General features: G+C 42.4%; 1 protein-coding gene and 2 non-coding genes across 3 annotated transcripts; all 3 read right to left on the bottom strand.

Moving 5' to 3' along the window:
* Window positions 1-11463: 11463 nt before the first annotated feature.
* On the bottom strand, window positions 11464-16322 carry RPS3A (ribosomal protein S3A). Its single transcript, XM_072724823.1, has 6 exons — window positions 15677-16322; window positions 14761-14864; window positions 14221-14408; window positions 12684-12892; window positions 11994-12103; window positions 11464-11815 (listed from the first exon to the last, which is right to left on the bottom strand). Exons 1-6 carry the CDS (start codon window positions 15736-15738, stop codon window positions 11694-11696), a joined length of 795 nt encoding a protein of 264 aa, XP_072580924.1. The 5' UTR covers window positions 15739-16322; the 3' UTR covers window positions 11464-11693.
* LOC112933474 (small nucleolar RNA SNORD73) lies at window positions 12312-12381 on the bottom strand. The gene has a single exon (XR_003237679.1). It is a non-coding gene; the product is annotated as a small nucleolar RNA SNORD73 (small nucleolar RNA).
* Window positions 13584-13656, bottom strand: LOC112933473 (small nucleolar RNA SNORD73). Its single transcript, XR_003237678.1, has one exon. It is a non-coding gene; the product is annotated as a small nucleolar RNA SNORD73 (small nucleolar RNA).
* Window positions 16323-16586: the final 264 nt, after the last annotated feature.

The following is a 16586-nucleotide window of genomic DNA, read 5'->3' as shown; positions in this document are numbered from 1 at the left end:
AAATAGGAATGTATTCTTTTTCCTTTCCATAATTTTAGGTGAAACTTGATATTGTGCGTCCAAGCTTTCTCAAACTAGAATCTTGGGATCCTTTTCCTTTAGTAAGTTGAAACAAGGGAAGTCATTTAATACATCATTCTCATCCTTTTGAAAAACTTAAAGTATATTTTTAAAAGATGTCCTTGTTTATGTGAGGGGCAGGTAATGTAATATATCTGTCATTGTGCTCCTGGAAATCATAGGTTTTACATATAGCCTGAAACATTCATAGTGAAAAACAATCAGTGTATTTATCAAGATTTATTGTTAGAACTAACATTTGAAAAAAACCAAAATATTTTCCTATGGTATCTGTTACACATCAGTACTCTTAACAATAATTTTTTTATTTATTCAGTTTCTTAACTGAGTAAGTCATTGTTATAGTCATTAATGGTTTATCCCTTTTAATTAATGCCAGATGCATGTGGCCCATATGATTCATAATTCAATGCCACTTTGAACACTTAATAGTGAATTTTTTCAAACTAATAGGAAATCATTTCTAACCTATGCCTTTTTACTTCACTGTAATTTTAGTGGAGGAAAAAAATACAAAGCCTAAGTCAGAACAACAGCACCATCTAGGGGCCTCTCTCCTAATTGCAAGCTCATCCTGTTAAATGACGGAAGGGTCTGCAGACCAGCACTCAACCTGCACAGGTTAAATGATTTATTTGCCTAAGGTCATACAGGGACGGCGGAGCAAAACCTAGCTGGCTCTACTGATTCCCAATTGAGTACCTTTTTCCGTTTGTGATGCTAAAGTGAAACATTTCTCTTTAGCAATTAAACAAGTAGATTTGATCTGATTTATTGTTCTGTAAACATAACTTCTCAGGTATAATACTTGTGGTTAGAATGAATTGCAGAGAATTAATTAGAGCCTTAAATTTCTTTCTCTTCAAGAAAAAAATTCCTGCTTAGTTTCTCAGTTTTATGTAGGCAATTTGTATATTGATTGATTACCTAGAAACTCAAACATGAACTGATCTATTGATGGGGATTCCTTTTTGCTTAATAGGGAATTTATGAATGCTTGAAACATTAGGTCATGAAAAAGTCTGTCTGTAGGGCTGTGTTCTTGGTAGGAGCAAAAAATTCCTAACTCTAGGTTTTCATACACATATAGTGCAAAACACTGTTTGTTTTTTTTTTAGTACTTTGGAGTCTAATAGATTAACTCAGGCAGTGTTAAGGTAATAAATTTATATTTCAGAGTCTGGGATATATCCTGAACTTTTTTTAAAAAAAGAATCTGTATGTAAGCCCTGGGTTATTTATTTTTCTTCAAATACTGTAAATTAGGCAATAACTCAATGAAGTATTTTTCAGGAGAAGTATCGATTCAAATTCATAATTTAGAAAGGAAAATCACCTATTAATTATCTGTCCTCTTTTAACAGAAATCAACTGAGACTCTTAATACCAAAATACCCATATTTAGTTCTTCTTTACAATTAAAAGGACAGCGACATTTATTTCTTCAATCATACCTAAGTGTGTTTGTTTTTTAAAGATTTTATTTATTTATTAATGAGAGAGAGAGAGACAGACAGACAGAAAGAGAGAGAGAGGCAGAGACACAGGCAGAGGGGGAAGCAGGCTCCATGCACCGGGAGCCAGATGTGGGATTCAATCCCGGGTCTCCAGGATCGTGCCCTGGGCCAAAGGCAGGCGCCAAACCGCTGCGCCACCCAGGGATCCCATACCTAAGTTTTTTTTATTCAATAGAGCCCTGACTCAGAGGACCACGGAGGCCCACCACATTGTTTCCCAATCCCAGGTAGCCTATGACTGAAGAGCAGAGTTGTTAATTCCAAACAGCATCAGAGCATGTAACTAAGCATTCAATGCAGTACTCAAGGATTGCTTTGTACAGACACACCTCAGTGATATTGGGGATTCAGTTCTAGACCACTGCAATAAAGTGAATATCACAATAAAGCAAGTCAGATGAATATTTTGGTTTCCCAGTACAAATAGAAGTTCTGTGTACACTATACCGTAGGCTATCAAGTGTGCAGTAGCATCATGTCAAAAAAAAATTTACATACCTTAACTTTAAAATACTTTATTGCCAAAAAATGCTAACCATATCTGAGCTTTCGGCAAGTTGTAATCTTTTTGCTGACAGAGGGTGTGGCCTCAATGTTGATGGCTGTTGACTGACCAGGAAGGTGATGCTAAGGGCTGGGGGTGGCTGTGGCAGTTTCTTAAAATAGGACAACAGTGAACTGTGCCACACTAATTGACTCTTCCTTTCATGAACAATTTCTCTGTAATGTGATGCCAATTAATAGCATTTTATCCACAGTAGAACTTCTTTCAAAATTGGAGCCAGTCCTCAAACCCTGCTGCTGCTTTATCAATTTAGAATAAATTCTAAATTTACAGAATATTCTAAATCCTTTGTTGTCATTTCAACAGTCTTCACAATATCCTCACCAGGGGTGGATTTCATCTCTAGAAATCACTTTCTTTGCTCATCCATGAGAAGCAACTTCTCATCCCTCTAAGTTTTACCATGAGATCACAGCAATTCAGGCTCCACCTCTAGTTCTAGTTCTCTTGCTTTTCCCACCACATCTGCGGTGACTTCCTCCACTGAAGTCTTGAACTCCTCAAAGTCATCCTTCAAGATTGGAATCAACTTCTTCCAAACTCCTGTTCATGTTGATATTCTGACATCTTCTCATGAATCATAACTGTTCTTAATGGCATCTAGAATGGTGGATCCTTTCAGAAGATTTTCAATTTACTTTGACCAGATCCAATAGAGGAATAAGCTATATCTATGGCAGTTGTAGCCTTATGAAATGTATTTCTTAAATAAGAACACTCAAAAGTTGAAATTATTCCTTGATCCATGGGCCACAGAATGGACGTGTGAGAGCAGGCATGAAAAACATTGACGTCCACCTCCATCAGAGTTTTTGGGTGACCAGATGCATTGTCAGTGAGCAGTCATATTTCAAAAGGAATCTTCTTCTCTGAGCAGTAGGGCTCAACAGTGAGCTTAAAATGTTCAATAAACCATGTTGTAAACAGATGAGTTGTCTTCCAGGCTTCATTGTCCCACTAATAGAGCACAACCAGAGTAGATTTACCAGAACTTGTAAGGGCCTAGGATTTGAGGAATGATAAATGAACACTGGCTTCAACTTAAAGTCACCTGCTACAACAAGAGTCAGCCTGTCCTTTTAAGTTCTGAAGCCAGACATTGACTTCTCCTCTCTAGCTATGAAAGTCCTAGGTGGTTGGTGTCTTCTTCCAACATACACTTTTTTTCATCTACATTGAATATCTTTTGTTCAGTAAAGTGTAGCTACTTTAATGAATTATATTAGCTGGATCTTCCGGATAACTTGCTGCAACTTCTCCATCAGCACTTGGTGTTTCACCTTGCACTTTGATGTTATAAAGATGGCTTTTTGCCTTAACCCTCATGAATTAGCTTCTGCTAGCTCCAGACTTGTCTTCTGAAGCTCCCTCACCTCTCTCAGCCATCATAGAATTGAAGAAGTTCAGGCCTTCTCTGGATTAGGCTTTGGCATAAGGGAATATTGCAGATGGTCTGAGCTTCTATCCAGACACTCAAACTTCTCTGTGTCACCAGTAAGGCTGTTTCACTTTCTTACAATTCATGTGTTTACTGGAGTAGCACCTTCCCTTTTCTTCAGGAATTACCTTTGAATTCACAATTTGGCTAACTTTCATGCAAGAGGCTTAGCTTTTGGCCCATCTCAGCTTTCTACATGCCTCCTTCACTAAACATAATCATTTCTAGCTTTTGATTAAAGTGAGAGAGATGCAACTCTTCCTTTCACTTGAGCACTTAGAGGCCATTGTAGGATTATTAATTGGCCTAATTTCAACATTATTGGCCTCGGGGAAACAATGATAATAATATCAAAGATCGCTGATCACAGATAACATTATAAATATAATAATAATGAAAAAGTTTGAAATATTGCAAGAATTACCAAAATGTGGCACAAAGACACACGCTGAGCAAATACTATTGGAAAAATGGCACTGATAGGCTTACTTCATGCAGGGTTGCCACAGACCTTCAATTTGTAAAAACAACAAAAAAACCCAAAAAGAGTTTCTGCATAGTGCAATGGAATGCAATAAAATGAGTTATGCCTGTACCGAGGAGACTGTGGTGTCTTCTCTTTAGACATATGAAATGTCAAAGCTATTAAATAAATACACAGTGATGAAAAAATTATCCAATCTGTTTATATATACAGAACACTCTAGGGGGAAATAAATATTAGTGAGCAGAGGCCTTCATCATTGCTGGTGGTCAGAGGGGTTTGGCTGAACTATGAGAAGGCTCGTTGTCCATTACCATGAGAGAGTTTGGGGCAAGGTCCAAGAGCAACAGATTATAGAGCACTAAAGCACCAGGCCTCTAGAAGGCTAACTACCCAGTGGGAGGATTGCCCCTATGCAAGTGTGTCAGGGCTGTTCCCGCTAGATAGAGATGGATGGCTGCTAAAGCACATTGTATTTGATGGACACAAGGAGGGACTGCTTGATAAAGAGAAGAAGGGCAAATGATAAGATCAAAGAAACTGAGTACCCCTGGAAAGATGAAACTCAGAATTACTCTCACAAATAGGGCTGCCAGGCAGACCTCAATACTGATGATCCCTACAAGCCAGCAGCCAAGTCACTCAAGCTGGTGCCCAACTGCAGAAAGTAAGGTTTTCTTCTTTAGGATTTGGTAATAAGGACCACTGGCATCAAGCCATAGATGGCAATAATAACCATAACCACTGGAATGTCGGACAGTACGATCAGATCTAGCCATGTGATTTCCTGGGGGTGGTGCCCAAGCCACCATGCAGAGCCATACATGGAGCCAAAGTCCTGAATACCATGGCAGCCAAGAAGCCCACGACAGAGAGGTATGTTTAGATTTTGTTCCAGACCTAAGTAGGTAGGAAGGAGTAAGTTCATAGTGTGGGAGGCATATCCCAGAATGGGACAGACACTAAAATGCCACATGTCCATGACCTAGTTGGTTAGATCCATTTTTTTTTAAATTAGAGCATAATTTGCATAAAATGTATAGATATTAAGTATACAAGTCTGTGAGTTTTGACAATTCTGTATACTCATAAGTATCAATAATCAATAAATACATAGAACATTTCCATCACCATCGAAATTTTCTCATGCCTCTTTCCAGTCAGTCATCATCACATCCCGCCCTCCTCCTCCACCTCCTTCCCCCAGCAGACAATCACTGTTCTGATTTCCATCACCAAAGATTCATTTTGCCTGCTCTAGATTATCATAAAAATGAAATAACATAGTTAAATTGTTATGGAGTGAAATAGACATATTTTCTTAAAAAGCTGCCTGTTTGGGGCACTTGGGTCACTCGGTTGGTTAAGTGGCCAACTCTTGATTTCAACTCAGGTCATGATCTCAGGGTCCTGGGATTGAGCCCTGCTCAGCAGGGAGTCTGTTTAAGATTCTCTCTCCCCTGCCCCTCCCTCCACTCATGCTCACTCACTGGCTCATTAAAATAAATCTTAAAATTAAGAAACTGGTTGTTTTCCAAAGTGTACTATTTTACACTCCATTAATGATATTTAAGAGTTCTAGTTACTGCACTCCTTAACCAGCATTTGGTTTGTCCTTTTTTTGTTGTTGTTGAAGGTTTTATTATTTATTTTGAGAGAGTGAAAGAGCAAGAAAGAGAGCATGCAAGCAGGGGGAAAGAGCAGAGGGAGAGGAAGAAGCAGACTTTCTGATGAGCAGAGAGCCAGACATGGGGCTCAAACCTAGGACCCTGACATCATGACTGAGCCAAAAGGCAGATGTTTAACTAACTGAACCACTGAGCCACCCAGGCGTCCCCTGCAATAATTTCTTAGCCTTGACTTCATGAGTGGTCTTAGCAAGTGGAAGCTCACTACACTTGCTTTCACACTTGCATTGCTATCAGTGTTATATCCAATAGAGGATTAATCAATTAAATTGGCGTGACTAGATATTTAATACTATTAAGTTATTGAAATTTAGAAGTATATTAATAGGATTGTGGTTATGTTTTCTTTTTAAGGAATCATTTACATTTAATATCTAAAATTTGCTTCAGAATAATTGAGAACGTGTCAAGAGCTGTGCGGTGTTTTGACATTTTACCCAACTTATAAGCTGGGAAGTTGGCCTGTCACAGTCTCAGGGATGCTGGCAAAAGACATGAGACTCCTGGGTCAGAAATTAAAGGACTCTGTTACTCACAGCAAACCAACAGCCGAAGCCTCATGTTCATTTGTTCCAGTTCCCAGGCTCCTCAGATCCCACAGACGTAACGCAAAGGGCCCATGATCCAGGGGGCTGGGTTACAGAAGAGGAGCACTGAGGCTTAGCTCTTGTGTACTAAGCAGGAGCAAGCCTGCTCCTTGTCCAGGGGGAGATACCACATCACCCCTCAAGATTGCTCACAGGGATGCAAACCAAACCTGAGAAACGGCCCCGTAAAGAGCAGACAGAGAACTGTATTCTTAGCGTACTCCCCGAGGGCACGCAGGGACACGCGGGCTCTGTGGCAGGTGCCTCCCAAATCACTGCTCAGTGCGACACGCGCGTCCTTGGCCAGATTGGACTTTTTACACGAATGTGTTCCACCAACCACTCTGATTAATTAAGAGGTTAGAATCGCACAGCATGTGTAACTACGACTATTATCCATAAGACTTGAAGCAACAGACGAAGCCAGCGTGTGGTACTGACCTCATTCTCTCCAGGATTCCACACTTAGCCAGCTGTGTAGGAAGCCCTAGAGTAGAGGGTAGCAGTAGCTCTTCTTTGAGGCAGCCACGATGCGATCCAAGGCCAGGCCATTATTCATTATGAACCGTGCAAGTGAGCTTCAGCTGACCCGCTGATCTTTGGTGTCATTGGCAATAATTAGAGGGGCAGTAGATGGGCGAAAAAGCAACCCTTGCCCCTGGTGGGGAGTCATCTCATGACTCATTTTTTTTTCCCATCCAAAAATATGACCAAAAGGACAGAAGTCCCTTCACTTCAGAATTTGTTAAACCTGATTTGAATCATCATCACATTGGTTTAAGTCACATGGACAGTGTCACCAAATAGTTGCAGCCCCACTTGCCATTTTTGCCATGTGATCAGACTGAATGAAGGTTGTGTTGATCTTTGAGCTTGTGCACGTTTGCATCTGGGAGCTACCGTTGACGGCATCAGGAGTAGCAGAATAGTTCAGAACCAACTATGTCTAGATGAGGTTTCTTGTTTTCATAGCACATGGACACATGACAAACCCAGCAGCAGGTCAGACTGTTCGCTGCAACTGCCACATGATTTAGGTAACAGTTTTGGGTTTTGTTTCTGTTTTTTTAAGTATTTATTTATTCATGAGGGACACAGAGAGACAGAGAGAGAGAGGCTCCCTGCAGGGAGCCTGATGTGGGACTCAGTCCTGGGACCCCAGGGTCACACCCTGAGCTGAAGGCCGACGCTCAACCGCTGAGCCACCCAGGCGTCCCTAAGTAACAATTTCGGATTAAGGTTAGCCATTCTCAGCTGGGAGCAATTTCTCCTCCCAGGGGACATTTGGCAATGCCCAAAGACCCTTTTGTCACAGCTAGGGGAAAGGTGCTACTGGCAGCTAGTGGGTAGAGGTCAGTGGTACTGCTAAACACCCCACAATGCACAGAACAGCCCCTCACAACATTGAGTTATCCGGCCTAAAATACTAATAGTGCCACGACAGAATGACCTAGGTAACAAAGAGTACCTTAATCGCTGCCCCTCCCTCCGTCCTAGGGCCTGTTTTCTCCTTCGGTGCTGGGGAAAGATACTTATAATTTCATCTTTTCTCCAGTCATCCCCACTCTCACGCAGACCTTTTGTCCTGATTATCACCCAGGAGGCAGCACAGAGGAGACGATGCTTTCCTCAGGATTGCCATATTCTGTAACCCCAACTACCTTACTCAGGTATGTAGGACAGGTAAAGGTGAGGGTGGTGGAATCAGAAACCTGTTCTCAATTCTCAACAGTGCTAGATATTTGTGGGTAGTAGAAAGCCATGAAATATCCATCAGATACTCTTTGCTACTCTTGGTTTTCCAGACCAAGAACATGGTACATATGATATTAGATTCAAGGGCTACAGTTGTTTGGTCAGTTGATCAGATTGGACCAGCAACATCATAACCTAAAAATGTGTCAACAGTGCTGAGACACCATCAGTCGCTCTGAGCAGTGGCAATGTAGGCAGTCTATCAGTCTGTGCCTTCATTTACCTCGAAACAAATGAGCCAACTTTTGGCAGGAGGCACAAGTCTGGCATACACGAGAGAGTTTATTTACTGTGTGCACAGCCCCAACAGTGAACGTGTGGCCAGGTGGAGGGGGGCAGTCTGGGTGGTGCAGGCTTGATCAGTAGTTTGATTCTACTAGCTCATGTCAGAGCTGGACTTTACCAGAGGCATTTATTTACATGCATTTATTTTTTATCTGCCTGAACAAGTCTTTCAAGTGGCAAACCAGATGGCTGAGCCACGGGCAAAGTCAGCAAAGGGGACTGTTCATCAAGGGAGGAATTGGCAGATCTGAGAACCGCCTTGAGTTCAGCCCACTGAGCAGTGACCACACTCACTTCAGTTCTGCACAGCATAAAGAATACCATCAGCTTTCAACTTAGCTGAGCCACCAGTGATTGAGATGGTGTATTTAGGGGATCTCTATGAAGTGAGAGCCCTGATGAGCCAGCAGCTGTGCTTCAGGCCATGGGGTGGGAGGCATGGTTTCCGGAGTAACTATTAGTGCTTCATGCAAAATGAAGATGCTAAAGCTGCTGCAATTTTTACTTGACCAGGAAGGCCCAATTACTGAGACCTATGCTGTCTCCAATACCCAAAGCATCCAAGAGTTGGGAAACATCCCTATTGGGTGATAAAAACCAGTCAAGGCCTAGGAGACTGAGGGTTCGGACTATCCAGCTAATGGGATATCTATATAGTGAAAATACTGGCCATCAAAGGGTTGAGGCCCCTGTGTTAAATCCTGGCCCACCTGCTGGTAGGCAATGGCAGGGAGCTTGTCCTATTAACTTTTCTAGAAGTAGCAGTGCTCTGAATGGGATAGATCTCAGGCTTAGCAGCAGGATATGTAGTAGTACACTAGACTGACCCAGAGGCACAGGCACGTGCGCGCACACACTGTTTATTTAGAAAATACTTAAGTTAATTTCATTGCAAGTTCTGCCCAAACTCTACCAGTTAATTTGAATGCTGTTTCCATATTTATAGCAGGTGTCAATAAGCTTTATCTGTAAAAGGCCAATGTGCAAATTTAAGGATACTGTGTAGGCATGAGGAGCAGAAACAAAATCTCCACAAAATTTTTATTAACAAAGTTGAAACTGTAACAGTTGAGTAATTTTTCTTTAATAATACAAGTCTTTCTTTTGGAGTCGAGGATGACATCTCCCTTAATTAGTGTTCAAGTCAGCAGTCCCCATCATCAACTGCAAATGTTCACCTATTAGCACTGATTTGTAATGAGATTTTATGTATCGCATCTTTGAAGGGGTCTTTTCAGATGGGTGATGCAAAACAGTGAGTCGTTATGTCACTGCAGTTGCATTGTACCACATCTTCCTGTGAAGTGACCAGTGTGGTCTGTCACGTTAGTACACGCTTCCAAATGAGTAGTACTACTCAGATGTACACATTCAAGAAGCAAAGCCAATTTAAAAAAACAAAAAGCAAAAGCCAGCTTTCAGATCAAGTGTTAGTTTTGCTGCCCGATCCGATCATGCCCTAACACAAAGGTCTTCGGTTACCTTCAGTAACCAATTTTTGAAGATTCCTGTATCCCTGGTAACAACAGTTGTTTTCTAAGACCAAAGTAAAACTGTTCCAATTAATAGACAAAAGCCACATGTATTCTATGTATTAAGTTTGTAGGATACTTACTACGGGAAACAGGAAACAATTACCCTTTAGAGGAGCTTCCACTGGACGGATGTCACCCACCTTCAAGTTGGCTTAGAAGAGAACTTGAGTAAACCCACCATCAAACGGGCCAAACCATTTTCAAATGAACCTTTGTTAAAAGAGCTGGGTTGCCTGGGTGGCTCAGCAGTTGAGTGTCTGCCTTCGGCTCAGGGCATAATCCTGGTCCTGGAATACGGTTCCACATCAGGCTCCCTGTGAAGAGCCTGCTTCTCCCTCTGCCTGTCTCTGCCTCTCTCGAATAAATAAAATCTTTAAAAAAAAAAAAAAAGATAAAAGAGCTGTGCCAAGACCTGTGCAGATGTAGCAGATTGGAGCTTGGCTACTGATTTTATTTAAATGATGTCCAGCACAAAGATAAAACATTTAACCCAATTGATGGCACCTACCCCTCAATGAGGCCTCTTTAGACCCAACTTCCATCTACCCTGGAAAGTCCCTGTCATTTGAGATCCAAATGTACAATTGTTTTATTGAAAACATTTGCTTCACTATGGGGTATTATTAGTAGGGAATATCATTCATTCCTTTAATTCAACAAACACTGCACTTCTAGGCAATGGAGATACAGCAATCCTCGTACAATATTCTAGGGATACTTTTTAAAATTTTTTATTGAAAAAGCAGATTGAGGTGAAGGGCAGACAGGGAGAAGCAGACTTCCTGCTGAGCTGGGGGGCCCAATGCCAGGGACTCCAGGATCATGACCTGAGTAGAAGGTACCCCACACTTCATGGAGTATTCTAGTAGATACAAGTGAAAACTATAGAAAAATAATGGGAATTGGGAATGCTGGAGGACAGGGTACAATTTTTAATAAGCCAAGCCCATCATTAGGATCTACTGAGACTTTGAGGTACAGGAACAAGCACTGTGGCATTTAAGGGAACAGTATTCCATACGCAGAGAAAACAAGCCTTAGAACATACCTAGCCCACCCAGAATAGTAAGGACAACCTGGCTAGAAACATTAGGGGTACAGTAATAGGAGGTCAGAGGCAAGATCACCTGGGCCATTCAGTCAAGGCCCATGTAATCTTGCTTCTGACCTCTTATTACCTTAAGGTGGTACCTAAGGGAACCAGGTAGGCAGCTAATAGTCCAGGTGGTAATAATAGTGGCTTGCTCCAAAGTGATCTCAATGAGGACGCCTGGGTGCCTCAGTGGTTGAGTGTTGCCTTTGGTTCAGGTGGTGATCCTCCGGTGGTGGGGTGGTGGGGATCGACTCCCACATCAGGCTCCCTGCAGGGAGCCTGCTTCTCCCTCTGCCTCTCTCATGAATAAATAAATAAATAAAATCTTTAAAAAACACCGCTTATTGCCCAAAGGGGGGGGGGGGTATATAGATCTACCTTTTCTATTTTAACAAGCCTTCCAGATGGTTTAAGAACCAGCTGAAAACATGCATGTTAAAAAAAAGTTTCCTTTTATTAACCATCTAGAACACTTCCATCCAGGTCACTACCCTTTTGCAGCTATTTAGTAGCCAAGAGCAATGTATAAGATCCATACAACAGTTCTGAAAAGTTCGCACTGTCAGTTCAGAACATCTGCTTCACCGAGCCTGATTATTTAAAAAGAATGATAAGAAATTAAACATCACAAATGTTTTTATTTGTCACCATTAAATGTCTGAATTTTAAACAGATTCTTGGACTGGTGGTTCATATCCATCAGCTCGTTCAACTTTAGCACCGGTCTCATCCCCCGTAGCTTTTCCAGAACTACTACCTTCACCATGAAGCTCCATGAGTTTTCCCACTAAAAGAAAGGAAAAAAAAAAAGTTATAGCACACCACTGTCTTAAGACAATGGCCTTCAATACCATAAAGTGACAGAAAAGCCATCATCTGCCCCCCCCAAAAAGAAAAAAAAACCCTCAAATGTATCTGGCCATACTCCCCTCCCCCCCACCCCCAATCTAAGACTTTTCACTTACATTCAAACTTGGGCTTCTTCAGCATTTTTACTTTTCTAACAAAAACATCATGGAGTGGATAAATAGACTGACAAGCTTTTTCTATATCTTTTCCGATGCTGTCTGGAATCCTGTAAACCAGTAATGACAGAAAAGGATAAACTTATAAATATCAATACCTGCCTTATTTAATCCACTCAAATCTTCACATTAGACAATCTTTTATTGCACTTTTACAGCTGGAGGTTAAATGATCCGAATTATACAGGTAGTTAGTAGGAGAGTAAGCATTTGAGCATTCTGCCTTTTCTATTCCACCCTCTTAGCCAACTGCATGGGAACATCAGAAAAATGTTAAGTTTTATCAGTGGTTGTCATCTGGGACCGAAACATTTTGTCATCATCTATTCCCATACATTATTCACGGAGGCAAGTTTTGCCTATTCAGTATATTTTCTAATTAAGACAAAATCATTTCCTATGCTTCAAGTCTCACAAGCGGTCTGCCTTCAGACTGCTTCAACCAAATAAAGAAACCAAATCACATTTACTGAGCACTCAACATGCTTTCATTTCAAGAGATATACCTAACAGTCTCACAGACAAGATTTAAACACAGGTCTGACTTCCACCTTGTTTCATACACTTTCCTTCAGCTCAGGGATAATCAGAGATTCAGAGTTATATGGTATGAGGAAAAGAAACACTTACAATTTATTGACCACTTCTTTCAAGTCATTTGTTTGCACCTCTCGGGTCATGATTTCCATCATCTTTTTCCGGATTTGGCGGACCTGTTGGTGCTGAGCGTAAGAGGTCTTCCGAATCTGATTATTGCGTTTTTTAGTAAAACCAACACAAAATAGACGAAGCAAATAACCATCGGTAGTCTTTACATCAACATGAGCTTCAATCATGGTCTAGTGAAAAAAAGATATTGTCAGATATACCAGGTTTTAATGTTATCAATTTATAGCCCTCAAATTCTAATACAAAAAAGCTAGAAAAAGTACTCATCATACAATATAAAGTATAATATAAACTACATGCCTAATTCACAGCACCTCCTTGAAGTGAAGCTAGCAACAACTACTCCAAATCTTACTATCTTTCATATCTAATCAAATAAACACACTCCCTTCAACTCTTCTTCTCTAGGTTAACACTTCTATCCCCATCTCAACAGCACCGAGCCCCAGATTTTACACGCCAGCCTTTAATAGCCTATCCTTCCCACCCATCAACTGTATGACTCTATGTGAGAAACAGTTAAGAGACTCTACATAAACTTATTCCTTTTTAAAATATGTCTGAATAGGTGAAATATCGCTCTAACACTAAATGCACTATTTTTAAATGTCCTTCATGCTCCAAACTAAAGCCTGATGACGAGTAAATAATCATTTTCACAGCTAAAATGTAATAAAAAATCCGCAACTACTTATATTATTGCCTAAAGTTAAAAAATGACTACTACTCTTGGGTAGCAACAAAAACTGAAATACCTCTGTATTTTATAAATTGTATACTTCAGTTTAAAAAACGAGTAGTACGCTTACAGCAAAAGGACCTTAAAATATTTCCAGAAATTCAACCATAAAAATCTTAGGGAATGTCAGAAGTAAATGTAGCGGTATAATCAATATGTATCATTTGGGACCGAAACATTTTGTCATCACTCATTCCCATATACATGACATCCCCATCCCCAAACCGAATGGTTTAGCCAGACGCATCTGAACCAATGTCATTATTTCCTAGAACAATGCTTTCTAAAGGCTTTGTGTCAAGCTGTACTTAAACATGTTTACCTGGCTCTTATTTCATCTTCATAACTCTAAGAGGTGATACCCACCATTTTAGATAAAGGCATCAAGGGGCTTTATTATTAGCAAGCTGTAAGTTACTTGCCAAAGAGAACACAATTGGGAAATGGAGCCAAGATTCCAACCTCACACCAGGAGCTCTGCCACTCTAACTCTGAAAACCCAACTTTAAAACTTGCAAGAACATAGACAAGTAAATAAACAAGTCTTAAACTCCACTTAAATGGGGAGGATCATGGCTTGCTTACTCCTTTACTCAATCAATTTCAAGAGTGCCAATCCCAGAGTCAGCACTCAGTAAAAGCAAACATCAAGGATTTAAAATGCAATGCGCTTCAAACACACATGCTCCTTTCTTGTCATAACAGGCCGTCCTTGGCCACTCACGCCAAAGCACCATCCTAAGGAACTTTTGTTCTCACCTGCCATTTTTTGACCATGGAGCACATTTTGTCACGGGTAAGATCCATGCCATGGAAATTAGTCAGGCAGTTTTTGCCCTGCACATCCTCAGTGATTAGCTTGAATTTCCTAAATGCAACTTCATCATTCTGCAGATCAGCAAGGCTAACTTCAAAAACGCGACCCTTGAGACCATCAGACGCAATTTCTATAAAACAAGAATTGTCTTATTAACAGTAAGAACCACACAAAGCCAAGCCAACAAAGAACATTTATGCTAAAGTCGAACTTAGAAAGTTAATGGTAAGTTATCAAGACCCTAACTTTTGTTAATCAAATCCATCTAGACACCGATGACAGACAGTGCTCACTAGAAACTAAGAGCCTTTGCACATTTTCTTAGTACATCTAAGGCCCCACCTTTTCTCTACAAGTGTTTTTACCAGATATTAAGCATCACAGTAGCCAAAGCTGCAACCAAGAGGTATTTTCTTAATTCTTCCACCACAGAACCACCAGTAGACCTTAATTTATGAAAAATACAAAACAAGAATACTCACTGGTTCCTTGAGTTCTTGTGACTAGTGTTTTTCCAATATTTCTTATATTGAACATAGCTGGCGCTTTCACATCATACCAATCTTTCTTAGAAAATGGATCAACCCTGTATTCACAAAACACTTATGTGAGTTTTATCGTAGATCACGTTATTCTTACTGAAATTTTAAAACTTTCCTCGTTCTAAAAAAAAAAAAAAAAAATTAAAAAAGAAAACTTTCCTCATTCTAATGATTTTGAAAAGCTAACTGGCACGTTAGCAACCGGAACCTGGGGAAGAACCTGCTCCTCCCAGTGACGTGAGGGACCGTGTGCGAACCCAGCTCTTGCCCACGGTGTCCGCTTCACCGTCCCACCCGGACGCTCCGAACGCACACAGCTCCCCGCCGCGTCGGCTCCGGGACTGGCCGTGCACAAGCAGCACGGCCTCCGAAGAACACGCACGTCTCTTGAACTTTACTGGGGCAGCAAACGCGTCTGGTAACCCAGGCTCTTCAGGGACCCACCCGAGCTCATTAGGATCTCCAAGGGTCCCACCCAGCCCAGGGAGACGACGGGGTGCGAGGTCCTGGGTGGACGAGAGGGACCTGCTCAACCCCAGCCTTGGGAGCAGTACCACCGGTTGCTCGTGAGGTCTGCAAAGCCCGGGAGCCCACAATACGGAACGCGCCTGCCCCGTGCAGCGTCAAGTTTAGCTCCGAAAAGACGCGCACAAGACCCAGAGCGCCAAAGACCAGAAGGCGGCCCGCGCCGGCGCAGCCCCGTCCCGTCAGGGCGCAGCGCCGGGTTTGCCAACCCTGCACGGCCCTCACAATCCATCGGGCATCCTCGCCATCCGGCCCCCGCTGCCGTCTAGAGCCCGCCCGCCGAGCCCAGCGTAGCCGCAGAAGGCTGGGCGCCAGGAGAGGAGCCACTTACACTTTCTTCTTGGCTCCCTTTTTGCCGCCTTTCGTAAGGCGCTTGTTCTTGCCGACCGCCATGGCGCTGCTGCGGGAGCCAAAAGGGCGGAAGTGCAACTCACGCGAGAACTTAGGCGTCCTGGGAGAGGCGTGCCATCTACGTGACCTTCGATCTTGCGTTTTTCCGGCGTCAAGAATATCGCGACAACAGAAACAGGAACTGCGACGGTAGCTGCGACAGCGCCCTCGCGTGTGTGGAGACGGCGCGGCGCGTTCGGCCGTCCGGGGGCCTGGCGGGGCGGGGAGGGGCGGGGCGGCCTGTGGCGCGGGCTCCGGGTGCGTTGGTTTCCGCGGCTCTGACGCCGGGAAGGAAGTTTCCGTGGCAGGCGGCCGCCCCCCCCGCGTTATGGACAACGAACTTAGCGATTCACCTGTTTCTTGTGGAGAGTGTGGGGTGTGGAGTCGGGCAGCAGGTCCAGTTTCAAATGCCAGCGCCAGTATCTAGCCCCGTGACTTGTCTGTGCTTCAGTTTCCTCGTATTTAAAAAGGAGATTGTGATATAATCTGTACCTGCCTCATCAGGTGACTAGTAGGATTGAGTGAGTATGACCGTAGAGATGCTAGTGTGTGCACGCTGATGTGGGGGCCGCTGGCTAGTGGGGAACGTTCCCTTGTGAGCGTCCGGTCACACGCGTGCGTTTCCAGACGCTTATATTATACGTTGATGCAAGTTACTGTGATGGTTTCCTCGGGGGACTAGGAGTCCGCTGTCCCAGATATTTTAATTTTTCAAGAAGAGCTGGAAATCGCCAAATTTTTTCATTTTTTGCAGGTGATGCAAAAAAAAAAAAAAATTTGTTTTTGATTGTAGGGCTTTAGCACAACACGTCCTGATCAGATGTGGCTCGTAAACGCCAAGTGGCGCAGCC

Source organism: Vulpes vulpes, chromosome 10 (assembly GCF_048418805.1).
Source record: "Vulpes vulpes isolate BD-2025 chromosome 10, VulVul3, whole genome shotgun sequence".
In the NCBI taxonomy this organism is placed as follows: Eukaryota; Metazoa; Chordata; class Mammalia; order Carnivora; family Canidae; genus Vulpes; species Vulpes vulpes.
Note: the sequence above shows the minus strand (reverse complement) of the source record. Positions and strands in the feature narration are given on the sequence as shown.

What these genes read in the sequence shown, in the direction of transcription:
- RPS3A (XM_072724823.1), bottom strand. Translation starts at nt 15,738, where the DNA reads ATGGCGGTCGGCAAGAACAAGCGCCTTACGAAAGGCGGCAAAAAGGGA. An exon ending in AAGGGAGCCAAGAAGAAAGT is followed by an intron (nt 14,865 to 15,676) that starts GTAAGTGGCTCC and finishes TTGTGAATACAG; the next exon opens with GGTTGATCCATTTTCTAAGA. An exon ending in CCATGGTCAAAAAATGGCAG is followed by an intron (nt 12,893 to 14,220) that starts GTGAGAACAAAA and finishes TTTTTTCACTAG; the next exon opens with ACCATGATTGAAGCTCATGT.